Source organism: Bison bison, unplaced genomic scaffold (genome assembly GCF_000754665.1).
Source record: "Bison bison bison isolate TAMUID 2011002044 unplaced genomic scaffold, Bison_UMD1.0 scf7180017864369, whole genome shotgun sequence".
NCBI lineage: Eukaryota > Metazoa > Chordata > Mammalia > Artiodactyla > Bovidae > Bison > Bison bison.
Genome location: NW_011494941.1, coordinates 1,134,628 through 1,152,785, shown reverse-complemented (window position 1 = coordinate 1,152,785; position 18,158 = coordinate 1,134,628). Strand labels below are relative to the sequence as shown.

Sequence of the window (18,158 nt, the reverse complement as noted above, 5' to 3'; positions counted from 1 at the left end):
CAACACACACACACACTGTAGCAATTTTTCCTTAGTTACTATCATTCTTAGGGATTCAGGACTATTTGGAAAATCTATCTAATACGCTACTGCTGCTAAGTTGCTTCAGTCATGTCCGACTCTGTGCGACCCCAGAGACGGCAGCCCACCAGGCTCCGCCGTCCCTGGGATTCTCCAGGCAAGAACACTGGAGTGGGGTGGCATTTCCTTCTCCAATGCATAAAAGTGAAAAGTGAAAGTGAAGTCGCTCAGTCGTGTCTGACTCTAGCGACCCCATGGACTGCAGCCCACCAGGTTCCTCTGTCGACAGGATTTTCCAGGCAAGAGTACTGGAGTGGGGTGCCATTGCCTTCTCCGATCTAATATGAGGGTGATGATATTCTCCACTTTAAGTGACAATTCTTAGGAGGCTGGGCAATCTGTTCATGTGAGTCAGTGTTAGGGGATGGGATAGAGGATTAGACACCATTGACCCACTATCTAGTGGGCTGGAAACTAATATGCCTTATCTTAAGTCCTCTTCAGCATCTGCAGGGGATAGGTATTATTGACCCCATTTTACTAATGAGGGAGGGTCCTAAGGTTTACAAGGGGAGTGTGGCCAGTGTGAGGTCATTCTGCTTGGTGAACAGGGAGCAGGAATTGATACCCAGGTCTGTCTGGCTTCAAAACCCAGCACAGGAGCTGACATTGAAGACCCACTGTGTGCTTGGGGCTATGCAGAGTGCTCTGTATTTAGTGAGCTAGAAAATCTGTACTTCCTGGTTTTAAAGAGCTCTTTGTATGGAGGAGGACAAAACAGCTAGGCCACTGGGCAGATGATTGCCCAAGACTGACAGTGTGGGATAGTGGGTTTTCCTTTTTTAAAAAACAAATTTTTTGTTTGTTTTAAAATAGATTTTAATTTAGTTCTTACTCTCTTTTTATTTTAATTATTTATTTGTTTTTTGGCCTTGTTGTGCAGCATGTGGGATTTTAATTCCCCGACCAGGGATTGAACCTGCAGTCCATGCACTGGATGTGCAAAGTCTTAACCACTGGACCACTGGGGAAGTCCCTGGGATAGTGTTGTGTAGGAAGTAGTTGTTCAGAAAGTGAAAGCCTCTTTGAGTGAGACCTTCCTTAGAACATACAGGCAGCTTCTAGGCTTCCCTTTAGCCTAGAAGCTGAGATACAAGACACAGATACTGTCCTTGGAGCTTATGAAACAGGCCAAGTACATGACTGACTGTACTATTAGATCCTCCGGGAGACTAAAGAACTGGTCAGGCAGCTAGAAGATAGGGCAGAGAAGGAGAGTAAGCCCCAGAGAGGTGAGAGCTTCAAGGACAAAACAAGAGAAATGCTGTAAACTAGCAGTCCCCAACCTTTTTGGCACCAGGGACGGGTTTTGTGGAAGTCAATTTTTCCACCCACCAGGGTGTGGGGGGGGAGGGATAGTTTTGGGATGACTTGAGCACAATACATTTATTTTGCACTTTATTTCTATTATTACATCAGCTCTACCTCCAATCATCAGGCATTAGATCCTAGAGGTTGGGGACTTCTGCTGTAGACGGTCTAAGGCAGAAATAAAGTACTGTGGGAGTTGATAGGAAGATCACTGAAGGTTGTTTTCATTGGTGAAGGCTTCATCATCATCATCATCATGCATGGAGCACTCCATTTAATTATCACAACAACCCTTGGGCTCTTGCTACTGCGATCATATTATCTCCCTTTGTACACATAAGGAGTCTGAGAGTCATAGAGCTCAGCTGCCCAAGACTCTTGAGTAAAGGAGCCCTTTAACCTGGTGCACTAGCTGGCATTGAGCTCTACTTTGAAGCAGAGGTAAGACTTTCATCAGAGATCCTGATGTTCCAGACAGAGGGGATGGCTTCACCGAGACTGAAACAATAGGGCCTTTTCAGGAAATGTAAGCAGATGGACCTGTTCAGCTAGAGAAACAGAGTATAAGGGAGAAGACAAAGATAAGGTAGGAAGAGATGATTGCAAGATTGTGAAACTCCTTGAGTGCTGAGGAGTTTTCACTGTCATTAATAGGCTACAGATTGATGAAAGTATTTTCAGCTCACGTGGCCAACTTTTCAACCAAGGTTAAGGATGCGGTCTGAACTGCCATGGTGGTAATGCAAAGAGAAGAGAGAGAATAGGATGGATATGACATCCCACCTTGCAAACATGGGATGAACAGAATTGGATGACAATGGGGTAAAGGAGAGGGTGTGGTCTAAGATTTCTTGTCTTTGCAGTTCTGTGTTTGGTGGCATCTTGAGTAGGAATAGAGGCAAGAGAAGTGAGGTTTGGGGCAGAAGTTGGAATGAGTGTGACTTGGTCAGGTGGACGTGCTGATAATACTGGTTTGATAACTAGTTGGAAGATTTGGCAGAAGGTTGGAATAAGACTGATGGGGTAAAGGGTGAGCTGAAACTAGAGAGTGAAAGAAATGCCCTTTTGAAGGTCGTTTTCACAGGTGAAGTCACAGAGAAAAGGCAAGGATACAACCCTAGGAAGACGGACATTTATTAACAGCACCCAGAAGAGGAGCCACTGGAAAGAGAAAGGTGTTTGAGAAATAGGAAGAAAGGCACAGTGGTGATATTAAGGATGGTAGGAAATTCAAGGTCAAAGGAGCGAGAAGTGGGCAGTAGGCAATGCTATAGAGAGAACTCTTGCGTGGATAGGCAGAGCTGATCATCTAGGAGACTCATGCCTTTGAGTGCCTGACTAATGTCCATGGGATTCTCCAGGCAAGAATACTGGAGTGGGTTACCATTTCCTTCTCCAGGAGATCTTCCCAACCCAGGGATCGAACCCAGGTCTCCCGCATTGCGGGTAGACACTTTACCATCTGAACCACCAGGGAAGCTCTTGGAAAATAGACTGCTTCATCTTTCAAAATGCCTCCTTTGTAAAGCTTGAGGGCTTAGGGCGGTCACTGTTGATTTCAACCATAAATAGCTTCTGTGACCTCTCTCTCTGGCTTCTTTACTGTCCATATTCTAGACCTACCCATAAAGCCTAGAAACTCCACTGGTGGCCTTGGGACAGATTTGGGTGCCCATTGCCTTTCCTGATCTATGAGGCACTGATCTTCTACCAAGAGGTTAAAGACAACTGAGTGGGAGAAGAATGGGAGACTAAATTTCTCATCAATTATTTCTAGTCACTGAAGATACTGCATTTCATTGTAGTAGATGGAGCAAAGCTCAAAGAAGATAGAGCAACACTTCTGTCTCCATCCTTAGAAGCAGGACTTCGATATGTTACATTTCCCTTTCCCTTACTAAGAAATCAAGTGAGAAAAATGATTCTTCCTTCATTAATCTCCATCATTCAGTGCTTGTTGAATAAATGAATCTCTTCTGGATTGAAAAAAGTTCATTAATTCACAGAGCTGGGATGTGAAGGGCGAGCTTGGTGCTCTGTGGCTGATGGGGATCTGGATGTTCAGGTGCCTGACAGGGTGACATCCTGCCACCTGCTAGGGCTTCTAAGAGAAAGCCAGCTAGATGCCATTGGGCGGAGCATGGAAGGCCCAGGCTGCAGCAAGTGCCCTGCCACTGTCCACTACCTTATCCCCAAGGGTGATGCAGTGGCCTCTCTGGCCTTCATCACACTCATTTACAAAGTGTGGAGAATAATTTAGCAATTCTTAGGGTGTTGTGAGAAGCAGGTAATGCAGTGGATAGGGGAAAGTTTTGTAAGTTGTTACAGACTATGCAGATATTCTCATTGAAGCAGATCAGAGTATTAGGGAAGTTTGTCCTTCGAATTTGGCAGCAGAAGATGAGTTCTCAGACTCTGTAAGAGGGATTGTTAGGACTCTGTGCAAAAGCCTTGCTTTTCTTGGGATAATCTATATAGTGGACTGTTACAAATAACACGAACAATGCAGTAGGGTAGCCCTTGCTGCCTGGAATTTAGACTTTCTTTCTGCTTTGTTCCCCTGAAAAAGACATCCTAGGTGAAATGGTCAAAACCCAACATCTCCATACTCATATTTTTCTGGTTCTACCCTGGAGAGGTGGTACTTCCAAATTCTTTAGTGTGATATGTTCTTTTCCAGGGATCTCTTAGAACTATTTTGGAAAAGATGTTTTATACAAGTATAGACATTTCCTGGAGCTATTGCACGTTCCATTTCAGATCATTGCAATAAAGCGAATATTACAATAAAGTGAGTCATGGGTTTTTGGTTTCCCAGGGCATGTAAAAGTTACGTTTACACTAAACTGTAATCTGTTAAGTGTGCAATTGCATTATGTCTAAGAAACAATGTTTATGCCTGAATTAAAAAATACTTTATTGCTAAAAAATGACCACTGATCATTGATTGTAACAAATATAATAACAATGAAAAATTAGAAATATTGAAAGTATTACAAATTTCAAAACATAGTACACATAGACATGAAGTGAGCAAATGCTGTCGGGGGTCGGGGGCGGGGAATAAAAGCCAATAGACTTGCTTGATACAGGGTGGTCACAAACCTTCAATTTGTAAAGACCAGCAACCACAACAGTATCTGCAAAGTGCAATAAAATGGTATGCCTGTGTTAATTTTTTGTTTCTTTTTTTCCAAGGGAAGGAAAAAAAAAAAACATTATTGTTTGCAGAGCTTTTCCGCTAGGTGCCAGATATTTGATATATCATCTTCTTGATTCCCCTGGCAATCTTGCCAGGTAGATTTTAGTCCTTTTTAAATTTTTAATTTCTTTTTTTCCCTTTAAAATTTTTGTTTTATATTGGAGTATAGTTGATTAACAGTGTTGCGTTAGTTTCAGATGTACCGAAAAGTGATCCAGTTATACATATACACATATCAGTTCTTTTTCAAACTCTTTTCTCATTTAGGTTATTACAGAATATTGAGCAGAATTCCTGTTGCTATACAGTAGGTCCTTGTTGGTTGTTTTAAATATAGCAGTGTGTACTTGTCAACATATTACTCTTATTTCATAGATAAGGAGACCTAAGCCCAGAGAGGTGAAGTCACTTCTCTAGGTTCATGGTAAGAGATGGGATATGCAGATCAAGATTTTTCTGGCTCCAAAAGTCAGTGCTTCTTTCATCACTGTGTAATCTCTCCTTTCCAAAATGTCTCTCCTAATGTTTTTCCAAATTTCCTCTCCAGAGCAGCTCAATATTTGTGAATATGTGGGCAGTTGAGCTCTTGTGTACCAGAAAAGACAGGAAGAGGAGCTGTCTTAAGAGTTGGAGCCAACTTCCCTCAAACTCAGCCATTCTCTGGCGAGGACTGATTGATCCCTTTCTGTCCCCTCATAGCTTAATTGCAATGCTTTCCCACTTTATTAGTTTCCAGATTTTGTGCCAAGTGCTTTAAAAGGCAGGTAGGGGAGAATTCTCTTCTGCTTGCCTGGCAGCCTGCCATCACCCCCAGAATCTGTTGCTTGCTGTTTCAGAAAGGGATCGACATTGAAGGCATTTCTCAGCTGAAATTTACATATCACAACTTTGCTGACTGAAGCAGAAATGAGGGCTCCAGGGGCCAGAGTGCGAGTGGGGACAGAGCCTTTGTAGGGGGAGGGGGTGGGAGGGAAGAGCTTATTTTATTACCCGGGAATAAAAACATTGCGAGTAATGAATAAAGTCCGAAAGCAGTAAATCTGGAACTCCAGAGTTAGGTGTGTAACGTGTCGGAGAACAATTTAAGCCTTCGTCTCTTCTGCAGAAGTGAGGTATTTGGGCAGCCCGAATTTCATTAAATGGTCTTTTAAGGGTTAGGATTACAAGAAGCCAAACCTGGCCAGTTCATAATGATGATTTATGGCTGTATTGTCGACTCCCCGACCCTTCTGTACAAGGGGATGGAGAAAATACATAATTTGTTGCTCATTAACTCCAAGATCTGTCAGGGCTGCCCCAGAAGCCATGTGGTCCTGGAGTCATATGTCTGCTAAATGGCTTCAGCCTGATCCTGTCCTTGAAAATACACAGTTGCTATTCTATAGTGGAAATTGTTTTTAATAACAGAAATAATAAAACGATCTTGATGTAGTCTTTTGTGGGTCTTTGAACTTGAGAGTTGGAATATCTGGGCTCTACTTTTAACTGTCAGCTTTCTAGCCTCAAATCCTTCAGATAAGTCACTATTTCTCAGTGCCTTAGTATTCCCACCAGTAAACTGGGTATATTGTCCTTACAGGTTGCAGATTAAATGCAACTGTAAGTTGCAAAAGAAATATAAAAGATTGCTAGTATTACTAGAGTTGTTATTGGGAATTTGAGGGGCCATCAGATGTTCTCTTTATATCATTATCTTCCTGTGAGAGGAGGAAGCATTTTACTTAGCAGCTTGCTATTTGCAAAACTGTGGCATTGAAAACTGAACTTTCAGAATGAAGGATGTGAGAGCTAAAGATTGTCCTTGGGGTGTAACCAAACCCTTTCTCCCTGAGATGACTGAAGCAGAGAGGTGACTCCCCTGGGATTAATCAACCATAAAATGATGTAAGAGATGCTGATCTGCAGTGGGAACCCACGTGTTCTTTTTCAGTATCAAATTGGAATCACACCCAAGACATGCCCATTTAGAAACAGTTTCTTAATCTGTTTCAGTGGATGGTTCAAGGAACTCAGAAGCCATCCTAGGGCAGGAATTATGCATGGGGTCTTGATTCCGTTCTTGGCTTGTGTCATCTCACAAGTACGTTTCCTTTCCTGCTGCTTATTATCTTTGCTTTGATGAGAGGCTACTGGTGAAGGGAGCACAGGAAAGCTGGGAATAAATGTCACTGCAGTTATGAAGGAATTAATCACGGAGTCTAGTGCCTTCATTTTGCAAATGGAGAAGCTGACTTGTCCCAGATCACTCAGTGAGTAGGGACTCGAACTCTGGCCCCTTGACTCCTAGTTTAGTGCTTCTCCCCCCATGTCTAAAGTCAAGTGAGCATGATTTATAAAAAAAGAAGAAGAAGGAAGAGAGAACGTGATGGTGGTAATAAACATCTGGAACATGTTAGCCCATAAGGTTACACAGGGTAAAAGTATAAACAGGTTCAAAAGGGGAATTAGACCATGAATGGTAGGAAAGAATGCTGGGTGGAGAATTAGAACACCTGGGTCTAATCTTTAGATGTGAGTTAATTTGAACTTCAGTTTCTTCCATATATAATGGACCCTTTCATTTATGACTAGCTAGGCTTCTCAGATTTTAATCTCTGCAGCATGTTGTCACAGGACTCTTGGTAATGTTTAGAGGACATTTCCAATTTTGCAATAAAAACAACCGTGTGGACCACCATCTTGCTCCTTCATTCACTGATTCATTCAGCTGATAGTCCTGCTGCTCTCCCAGAGAATGGCTAAGCCAGGATGCCAGACGGGGCTGGCCATTGACCATCTCTCTAAGGGAATCATATGATCTCGGAAATTCAATATGATCCAGGAAACCAAAGGGTGGCACTGAGAAATCACCAGCATTTATAAACACAGGATCACTGTATAAATGTTAGCAGCACTGGTAGCTGTTCTCACGACTGCACCTGCTTGCCCCTGGGCCCAGCTGGCATTTCATGGCCATCCTCCCCTCCAGACTTGGGAGCCCTGGACTTGGATCAGATGCCCAGCCTGGATGCCTTCCCCAGCTAAAAAAGAATGAGGGAAGACCATGAGAAGAGTGCCCGGATGTGTCAGTCTATTGCTTCCCTTGTGGCTGTGAACATGCTCTCTGTTCCCTGAAAGGGCAAGTGTGGCTCATCAGCCTTCCCTGTGAGGAAGTGTGAAAGGGACTTTGTGGTGAGTGATGAGTTGAACATCGTTGTCCCGGCACTGTGGTTGTGACCAGGAAGTGGCCAGGGCTGTGCTGTGGAGTTAAGTCAAGGACAGCAGGCTGAGGGGTGGTGTATCACCAGCGCAGAACTTATCCTCAGCTGTGTAGGCATTTAAGGTGTCTACCTTACAGAGAGTCAGCTGACCCGCTTCCCTGCCCCAAGCCCCCACCATTCTTTACCTGCATGTAGAATCAGGCAGCTTCAGTTAGAGTGCTTTTCCTCTCTGAGTCTCAATCTATCTCCTGGTAGTTGAGGGGGTGTCATAAAGTATATAAAAAATAAATACTGACATGCTGTTCATAATCAATAGTTGCTGGCTCTTTTTTTTTTTCTTTTTAAAGAAGTTATGAATCTCCCTCCCCTAAACATTAAAGAGTAGACACAGTGGGATGGAGGAAGGATATGAAAACCCAGACTTGCTCACTGTCTTTCAGGATGGAGGAGACAATGCAGGCACCCTTGGGAATTCACAAACTCTGAAGGGCCTTGTGTAAAAGTTTCTTGGTTTATAGGCCAGTACTCTTCTCATCACGCCCTACTTCTTAAGAGTAAAATGAAAGAATCCCTTTCTGTGACCCAGGGCATTTCCAGCACTTGCCACGTTTCTGACTACCTCTGTAGAGGCTCAAGTTATTTTAGACGGACACCAGGTAGGTGACAGAGCCTGGATTCAAACCCAAAACCAAGTCAGGGAGCATTCACCCTTTCCCGAAGAAACCTCAGCCAGGGCCCATTGTGGTACAGGCGAAGGCCCTGTGTAGAGTTTGATCGTGGTTGGTGATTCGTGACCCCCAGTCCTAGAATCTGGAGATTTGCTCAGACCCTCTGACATCTTGCCATGCTGTGCTGAGTCGCTTCAGGTGTGTGCAACTCTGTTCTACCCTATGGACTATAGCCCTGGCTCCTCTGTCCATGGGATTCTCCAGGTGAGGATACTGGAGTGGGCTGCCATTTTCTTCTCCAGGGGATCTTCCCAACCCAGGGATCGAACCCATGCCTCTTATGTCACCTGCATTGGCAGTCTGGTTCTTTACCACTAGTGCCACCATGGCCACCCTTAATCATGATTTTGGTTCCTCGATAGCTAAGTCCTTATTTGTCTCTCTCTTTGGTAATGTGTGTGTGTGTGTGTGTGTATCAGTTTGGCCAAAAAGTTCATTCAGGTTTTTCCATAATGGAAAAACCCTGTTTGGCCAACCCGATACACACACACACACAGAGATATCTATATCTTAATATATATATATTAATATATATTTTATATATTTACATATGACCGTATTTGATTACATATATTTCTTCCTACAAAGGTCCTATATGACCATGTACGACTTTTTATATAAGGAAAAAATGACTGTGTTAGTATTTCAATCTTTTCTCCCATGCACATTGGTGTCTTATATACTTCTTGAATAGAAAATTGGGATTTTTCTAGATTATAACCTATAGCTATGTACTGAATATCTTCTTATGTCACTGAATATCCTTACAGCCTCACTTTTGTTGATGGATCCTGATGCCGCCTCACTTCCCTCTCTGTTGTCTTTCAGATCATCACAGGGGAATTCTACCGCATCTATTACCTGAAGGAGAAGTCCCGCTCGACGATTCAGAATCCCTACGTGGCAGCCCTCTACAAGCAGGTGGGCTGCTTCCTCTTCGGCTGCGCCATCAGCCAGTCCTTCACAGACATTGCCAAGGTCTCCATAGGGCGCCTGCGTCCTCACTTCTTGAATGTCTGCAACCCTGATTTCAGTCAAATCAACTGCTCCGTGGGCTATATTCAAAACTACAGATGCAGAGGCGAAGACAGCAAAGTCCAGGAAGCCAGGTGAGACTCCACCCCCGTGGCACTGGGTGCACGCCTTTGCTGCAGGCAGATCAGTGAGTACTTACTTAGTACCACGCTCAGTGCTGGGGCCCTGATTCAGATGGACGAATAAGGCAAAGTCCCCATTCCTAAGGAACTCATGGTCAAATAGCTGACAGATGGTAAAAACAATTACAGTGGAGCTTTGTAAGTCCATTCATTCACCTGTTTTTTCTTTCATTTATTTGTTCATTCACGGGTGCTTGCTACGTCCTGGGCAAGGTGTCCAAAGCACGACCGCGGATGCAGCAATGGGCAAGTGCTACTCCGAGGGTCACAGTCCCGGGAGGGCAGACAGACGGAGCAGCATGTAGTGGGGGTGCGAACGTGGCCCTTACACAGCCGTCTCTTGCTCTTGCAGGAAGTCCTTCTTCTCTGGCCACGCCTCCTTCTCCATGTACACTATGCTGTATCTGGTGGTAAGTACTTGGTCTCGGATCCCAATGAAGTCCAACCCCAGCTTCAATCTCATCTGTACATACAGCCCTTGTAATGGTTAGGGGCAGACCTCACTGAGGAATCTTGGAAAAAGAGGTTGGCTAGAAGAATTAGTTTCTATTCTGAGCCCTGCCACTGCGTTAGCAGAAGTCATTTCACTTTCCAGATTTTTCCCGTTTTTCAAATAAAAATAATATTTACCATGGCTGCTTGATAAGGATTGAGCACCCATTTTGGAATGATTAAGTGATAAAGACACTTGTATAACATTTTGTGGTAACAAGCACCATTTTCTGAAAATCCATTAACTCAGTTGATCCTTCCAGGGACTTTGTTATAAGTAATATTATCTCTACTGTGGGAAAGGATCACTAAATAAGGTTCAGACAATTCAAGCAAAGTGCCAAAATTCACATAGACACCAGAACTATCGCTCAAGTCCATGCCTTCTGATCAAATTCCTCATAATGTTCTCCATGCCGTGTCCTCCTCCATCGTCTTCTGATTTAGGCTTTAACTGTCATTATCTGCCTGCAGACTGATTTTGAGTTTTGCAGAATCCTTCTGCATCCATGAGCACAGGTGACCTCGTAATAATAGAGTGAAGTAGGATATCCTCAGCCCCAGCGCTCAGACCTAGAGACCAAGGCCCAGAGAGGATCACAGTGTGTTGGAGGGCCTTCAGCTAGTGGTGGACCCGTCTGAGGCCCCATGTTGGCCTTGCCATGGCCATGCTTCCTGGAGATGCTGGGACGGTTGGTGCAGGTGAAGCGCCCTACTTCCCTCCGGCTGCCACAGAGACAGACAGCTGCTGGTCTGTTTCTGTTTGTCAGTTAAATATGGTCCCCCTGCCTTTCCTCTCCCCTTGAACTGAGGTTCCTATGCCAAGGCACTTCCTGCTTTTGGCTGCTTTGATGGAGTTCAGAGTGAGAAGGCGCTGAGAGGTCAGACATAGCTCAGAGGAGCATAAAGTTGTTTGGAAAAAGAGCATTTTGCTTTCGTATTTAAAAAACATAATTAAGAGTTGGAAGAAACAACAGAGAGGTTTTTTGGTTTTGTTTTTTCCCCCCAGTCCTTTCCAAGTCTGGAGGCCTCCAGGCTTCCCGTTACCTAGGATACAGAGCTACAAGGTGGGCCCCAACCTCTAAAAGCATTAAACAAGGATTTTTAAAATTCATGGATAGCACTTCCCACCATACTTTATTTTTCTGTTGTTTTTGTTTCTGCTTTGCTCTGAGGAAGGACAGTTTAACGATGATATTTCATTTCCTACTGCATTTGTATTTTACCCAGGTCTGGAAGCAATTTTACAAAATGTAATTTCACTGTTTTGTAAAGTACAGGTGCTGACAGGTTTCTGGTGCCTTCTGTGTGCCAGGCACTGTGTCGTGCTCATGCTATGACTCTGAGAGTCTCTCAGTAACCCAGCGAGATGTGTTTTGTGTTCAGTTTCAGACACAGAAACAAACAAATCTGAATTTAAGAGGCAGGAAAGGTATTTGAAGGCTGGTCTTCATGACCCGAGCCTTGTTGTATGTTCTTTTCATGGTGCTATGTGATAAAAAAAATCAAACCTCTGCAGGATAAACTTAAGATACAAGCTCCAGCCCTAATCCCAATGTCACTTGAAGGCGACCTGCTTTTCTCAGATCTGCTCTAATGGGTGAGATGCCGCCTTACCCCCACTGCCCATCACCTCCTGGCAGCTATGATTATAGCAAGAGTGCTCTACGGGGGTGTTGGGTAAGGCGTGGATTGTGACTCAGTGTTTATTTACATCTTCAAGGGAGGAAAAAACTATAATGGCTAGAAAGAAAGAGAGAGGAAGAAAGAAAAGAACCTCTTTAATTCTTCATCTCTGCAGCATATTTTGACACACTCTTTGGAGCACCTGCACACACACATTCACAATTCACAGGCACCCACATATACAATGTGCAAACTCAGGGCTCTCTTTTTAGCTCTAAGATTATCTTGTCTTAAAATAACCTCTGAAAGTAAGAGCTGAGAAGTGGGGAGGACAGTGTCCTTCACCATGGCTCCTTTTTATGTGATGTTACACAGAAATCTCAACCCTTTGAAAGTCCAATTTGCAAAGCCTTCAAAGGAAGTTTGAAGAACACTTTGCTGCCTGTCTGGGGAAGTAGAAGATACTGCAGTCCATCATAGAAGCTCCTCCCGCAGCTTTTATGTTGAGCTTCAGATTCTGGCAGCCCCCAGAGCCCTGTGGGATTTTGTTCAGGCAACCTGGGCTCCAGCTTCCTTGGAGCCTTAGGAATATTCCCATTTGGACTGGCTGAGTATGGCATTGCCAGTGTTTGCCTTTAGAGTCAAACAGACCTGGGAGATTCTGGACATGCTAATTACTAGCTGTGGAACTGTGAGTTGGTTTCTTAGGTTTCGAACCTCCGTGTACTCTTCTGTCAAGTGGAGACAATCATGTCTGTTTTTGGAAGTTGGTGCCACTTTTTTTCTCTAGGCTCTGCTTTCACCAGCTACCAAATGTCAGAGTGGAATTAGATGGTGTCTACTGTCTAATTGATTTCTCAGTCCCTTGTGGTTGTTTTTAAAAGAAGTTTGGATTAGGTGTTGAAAGGGAAGATGGAAAGCAGGCAGAGACAATTTTGTCCCGATTTCCATGGAGTTCAGAGAGCGGCGGACCAGAACACCAGCCATCCTTTTGCCAGGCTGCCATCTAGAGCTTCCCATGGCTTTGGAGGGTGCTCTGTATTAGGTTTTGATTTGTAAAATGGATAGCTTGGAAAAACCATAGCTCCAAACACCAAATTATCTCTGGGTACAGAAGCTTAAGGATGAGGTTAAGGCTTGCCAGAGATTAATGCAGATACAAATCAGAGAAATCCCACAGCATATATAAACCTAAATGGTGCTCCCTACCCTTGAGCCCTGGTCTAAACTCCAGAGGACCACATCTGGATTGGCCCTGAACCTCCATGGTCAGGGACTGAGGATGACCTGGCTATCTGGATAAAATGCCAACACAGTTGGGGGAGGGAAGGGGGCACCAATTCACATAGCATATCTGGAATTACCTCTGTTGTACCAGGCACGCTGCTGCCTTCTGGGGCTACTAGATTAATCAGCCCTGGGCCCTGCCCTCAAGGAACTCACCTATGCTTTCAACATTCATCATTCAGCACCAGTTTAGTGAGGAATTGCTTCCCAGGTGGAGCTAGTGGTAAAGAACCAGGCTGCCAATCCAGGAGACATAAGAGATGCAGGTTTGATCCCTGGGTCAGAAAGTTTCCCTAGAGGAGGAAATGGCAACCCACTCCAGTATTCTTGCCTGGAGAATCCAATTGACAGAGAAGCCTGTTGGGGCTACAGTTTATGGAGTTACAAAGAATCGGACATGACTGAAGCAACTTAGCATACGCACATGCAAGCCCCAGGCTAGAGGTGGGAACGTAGTGACGGGCAGGGCATGGTCATGGCCCTCAGGGAGTTCAGTCTAGAGGAGCAGATGGACAATGACGATAGGCTGGTCCATGGTGCAGGAGGGACAGGGGTCTATAGTTTATTATGGAAACTCGCTAAACTGCAGAGGCGGGTAGAAGCCAAAGAGGGTGTCCTGTAGGGTAGTCTCTTGATGGTGGGAGGTTAGAAGGACATGAGGACAGTGGTATGGGGTCTGCACATGTTCACTTGAGCATGGCTTTGATGGCTGATAGGAAGTAGACCATGGAAGGTACACTGAGAGCTGAGAAGACCCCGTGAGCATCAGCCCTGGCTCCTCCTTCTGTTGCTCAGATCAGGCAACAGCAAGTTCAAGTGAGGCCTTTCCTGGACTGCTGAGTTCCTCTCCCAGGAATCTGCACCTTGCCCTTCCACTTCCTCGGGACACTGTCAGAGAAGCCTTTCCTGGCTGTCCCATCTTATGCTCCCTAGCTTCCTTTGCAGCCTTGTTTTTCCCCCCAGTTTCTCACCATCTGAAACAGGCTTTGTGTATCTCCACTAGATATATTACAAGCTTTGTGGAGTAGAGGATTTTGTCTTTTGATTTATTGCAGTCTCTCACTTCCCCAAAAACTGTCTGACAATTAAGAATGCAACAAATGCTCGATGAATGAATGAACGAATGGACCCAAGTAGTGTCTGACAGTTAAGTATGCAGTGAATGTTAGATGAATGGATGGATGGATGACTCCTGTATCTTCTGACACTTCCAGGCCATTCTGCTTTCCATTCCAATCAAAATTTTGTTCACCTCCTCATCACTGACTTATAGATCATGAAGGGCCCATGTGATGTAGGGAAGGACTTTGCTGCCTCTGAAGTATTTACCTGTGGGCTCTTCACTGTGGTACCCATGAGAATTGGTGTCAGAGGGTTTGTTGGGTACCAAGGAAACAGGGAAGTGGCTATGCTCTGACAGCCATGTTCTCCATCCTGTGGTTCTTAGTCATTGAGGTTTTGTTCAACATGTTTAGAATCCCAGAGCAGTGGGGTCTGGTATGTCCACGAGACATGCCCACAGATCCTGGGAGTGTCTGGTGAAACCCCTGCCAGGAACAAGATTGTTGTTTCCACAGGGGAATAAAGAAACCACTGGACCAGATGTTTTTCCTCTTCTTCCTCTCTGCTTCATCCATCCATCCAGCATTTTCTGAGTACATGTTCTGTGCCAACAGCTGGGGACACCAAGAGAGCTCACACTTTGTGAGGAAAGCTTGAAAAGTAAATAGTTGCAAAGCAGCTGGCTGAGTTCTCTGACTGGGGTGGACTGAGGGTTTGGAGGTCAGAGGAGAGGGCTCTGAGGCATGCTGAGTCAATTCACAGGCTCTGCTGAACTTAAGATCAGGTCAGAGACTCCTCTACTCTAGCTCTTACGAAAGCTATACATCTGTGTTTTCAGACATGCACACTTAAGAGGTGTGACAGGTGAGCTAGAGGAGCCTGAAGTTCTAAATGTCCCATTCAGTTTGTCCTTTAGTCCATGACACCTGTGTAGTCCCCTCAGATTGCTTCTCCAGAGACAGAAATCCAATACAGAAGACCAATACTTGGCTTGCAGAGCACTCATTCCCTAAGGAAAGCCAGGTGGTTCTGTGGTTAGAGCATGGACCTGTAAGAGGCCGCTCTTACTCAGTGTCAATCATGATCCACTGTTACCTTGAGCAGGTGGCATGGCCTCTTTGGCCTTGATCTCTTCAACTGTAAAATGGGCACAATGGTGTCTACCTACCAGGATGGTTGTAAAAATTATAGGGAATGTAATTTAAGGCCCCTTGCTCAGTGTCTAAATGCTGAGCAAACTGGTAATTTCTTTTTCTCCCCCTGATAGTGACAGAGAGCAAGACCTCTTTCCTTCTCAAGGAGGAGAAAAGTCAACTAATAACTCCTCTTTGTCCTGAATATAGTTGAATAACTTCCCAGTTCTGTACCATGTAGACTCACCAGCTCTGTGAACCAGAGTCAAGTATGAGCTATGGAGGAGATGGGAGAAGGGAGAAAGTTTCTCCCTGTGGATGTCAGCGATCTAGACAGACTTCCAGGAAGAGAGTGGGCAGGGACAGAGGAAGGACAAAAGCCTCCTTCTCACGCCTAGCAGAGAGCTCCCAAGAGCAATGGAAATGAAGCCAGAGGACAGTACAGACCTGTTTCACCCGTATGCAAATCATGTAATGAAACACAAATGACTTAGCAAGAAGCAGTGAGACTCACCCAGGTCTGACTTGCTGCTTCAGCCCCGAGCCAGCCTGAACTCAGCCAGACTTTTCTAAGGAGGTTTTGTTGGAATTCCACAGGACCACAGTTTGGAAGCTCGGACCAGAAAGAAGAGAGCTCCATTTCTGGAGTGAGTTCTGTGTGCTGGGGACTTTTCCTGTACATTGGGGTCGGGGGCAGATATATACTTTTCTACTGTATTTTCCATATCTACAATCAGCAGTTTTATTTTAGCAATTGGAAGAACAATCTTAGCCCCAGAAAAAGATGGAAAGATTATATTCTTTTGTGTGTGTGTGAAGGAATTTGTTTTATTCGTGTCTGTGTCTTTCACAGAGTTTTGGACAGAACTGATGCTTACAACATTTTTTTAAGTGAAAAAAAAAAATCTCCTTATGTTACATATGGGAAAGCAGAAATTCAGAGAAGCGGAGTGCTTTGTCCAGGTCAGACAGCTGGTATGTAGCAAAAAAAAGATTCAAATCCAGTTGTTCTGTTTGCAAGTTAGGCACTTTCTGTGGCATCACACTGATGCCCAGGAAGTGGGTTCTCTGAGCCCAGAGGCCTTAACACCATTGGGGAAATAAAGACAGAGAACTCAGGACCTTGGGGTTGCTGACCCGCAGGAGAGGTCAAGCTGATTTAGGCTTTCTGGTTTTGTCCAGTTCTGCTCACCTCTTTCTAAATCACCCTTTTCAGGGAGCCTGGGACTTCGCTGAAGCCCCTGCAGGAGTTTTGATTCTTGGAAAGGCTCCATGCTCTTTGGCCCATAACAGGGGATTACATCCTTGTGGCCGGGATGTTTGACTCTGTCTCCTGGATAAGGGCTACCTGCCCCTATGGAGTATGGAGCCTCCTGACCCACATGGCATTCCCAGGTCAGATTTCCCAAGGAGCAGGGCACTCCAGAATGTACTCACGGATTCTGAGGGGGCCTGAGCCTCTGGTCCTGGAATGAGTGGCTCATATGAACTGGGCTCTGAACTGGCAAAATCCAATCCATTCAGCACTTAGATTGGGGTGGGATAGAGGGTGTTATCAGATTCTTTGATCAACCTCAAAGCCTGCTGCCCTCAGCTGACTTCTCATTTCTGAAGTAGTCACTGGGCTAAAGGTCATTGCACAATCTTTTTCTTTAGTGATTCACTTATTTTGGTGAAATCAACTACAGTCATTTGAGTCAGTCTCATCTATCAAGGCGAATGGGTGGTGTTGATTTCTAAAGAATGCCTTCAGTCCCTGTCTTCTGCCAGGCAGGGTCCTGTGATGTCTCATTTGATGCTGGCAACCCTGAGAGGAAGATCCTGTCCTTCCTGTTTCACGGAGAAGGAGACTGAGGCTTAGAGAAGTTAGTAAGGGACTGAAATAGGGGCCTGTGATGCTAAGTCATGTCTGACTCTCTTGTGACCCCATGAACTGTAGCCCGCCAGGCTCCTTTGTCCTTGGCATTTCTGGAGTGAGTTGCCGTTTCCTTCTCCAGAAATCAGGGTAATCTCACCCCAGAATTCACTTAATTACTGCTGTGCCCCAGCTGCGGACACCAGGCTTGATCCTGAGATCTCGAGACATTTCTCAATAAAGGTACTAGTTACCAGTGGATGTAGGGGAACAAGCTTCCATCTGCCCACTAATTCCATGTCTCTGTGTGTGTATGCTCAGTTATGTCCAACTCTTTGCAATCCCAGGGACTGTAGCCCACCAGCTTCCTCTGTTCATGGAATTTTCTAGGCAATAATACTGGAATGGGCTGCCATTTCCTTCCCAAGGGGATCTTCCCGACCCAGGGATTGAACCAATGTCTCCTGCATTGACAGGCAGATTCTTTACCAACTGCCCCACCTGGGACTGCCTCCCAAAGGGACTCTAGCCCCATGGTGGCCCCCTCCTCCTTCCTAAGCACTCCCTTCCTGAAGCTATTCTGACGACACGTCTCTTCCTCCCTCCTTAAGCTCCTCTCACATATTTGTTCTTTTCTTGTATTAAGCTCTAGCCTTCAGTATCTGAGTCGGTGGATGGGGAGATGTGTGCCTTGTCCAGCTGGGAAACCTGCCCTTCCTCTGCTCCATCTCCATCTCCAGGGCCGGTGACTTAAAGGCTACATGGAGAAGGGCAGGGAGACTTGGAAGATTTTGAACAATCATTTTCTGAGGACCTATAGATTTTTAAGTTGAGAGAAATGAGAAAATCTTGAGGTTATCAGGTCCAAATTAAGGAAAAGAAAAGTGGTTACAGAGTAAAATCATCTGTTTCCTGGAGCAGTACCTGGTGCCAGGCATTTATCACCAATCTGTGCTACAGCCTATAAGGCAGTTGTTAAATTTATTTTACATGGGAGAAAAGTGAGGCTCAGTGAGGTTTATCT

The 18,158-nt window shown here is 44.9% G+C and overlaps 1 protein-coding gene across 1 annotated transcript in view; it reads left to right on the top strand.

Moving 5' to 3' along the window:
• The window catches only part of PPAP2B (phosphatidic acid phosphatase type 2B), an 89,505-nt gene that overhangs the window by 51,619 nt on the left and 19,728 nt on the right, over positions 1 to 18,158 (top strand). Inside the window, exons 3-4 of the mRNA XM_010855863.1 lie at positions 9,351 to 9,631; positions 10,032 to 10,089. Of these exons, the coding sequence (XP_010854165.1) occupies positions 9,351 to 9,631; positions 10,032 to 10,089 (339 nt within the window). The remainder of the gene's footprint in view (positions 1 to 9,350; positions 9,632 to 10,031; positions 10,090 to 18,158) is intronic.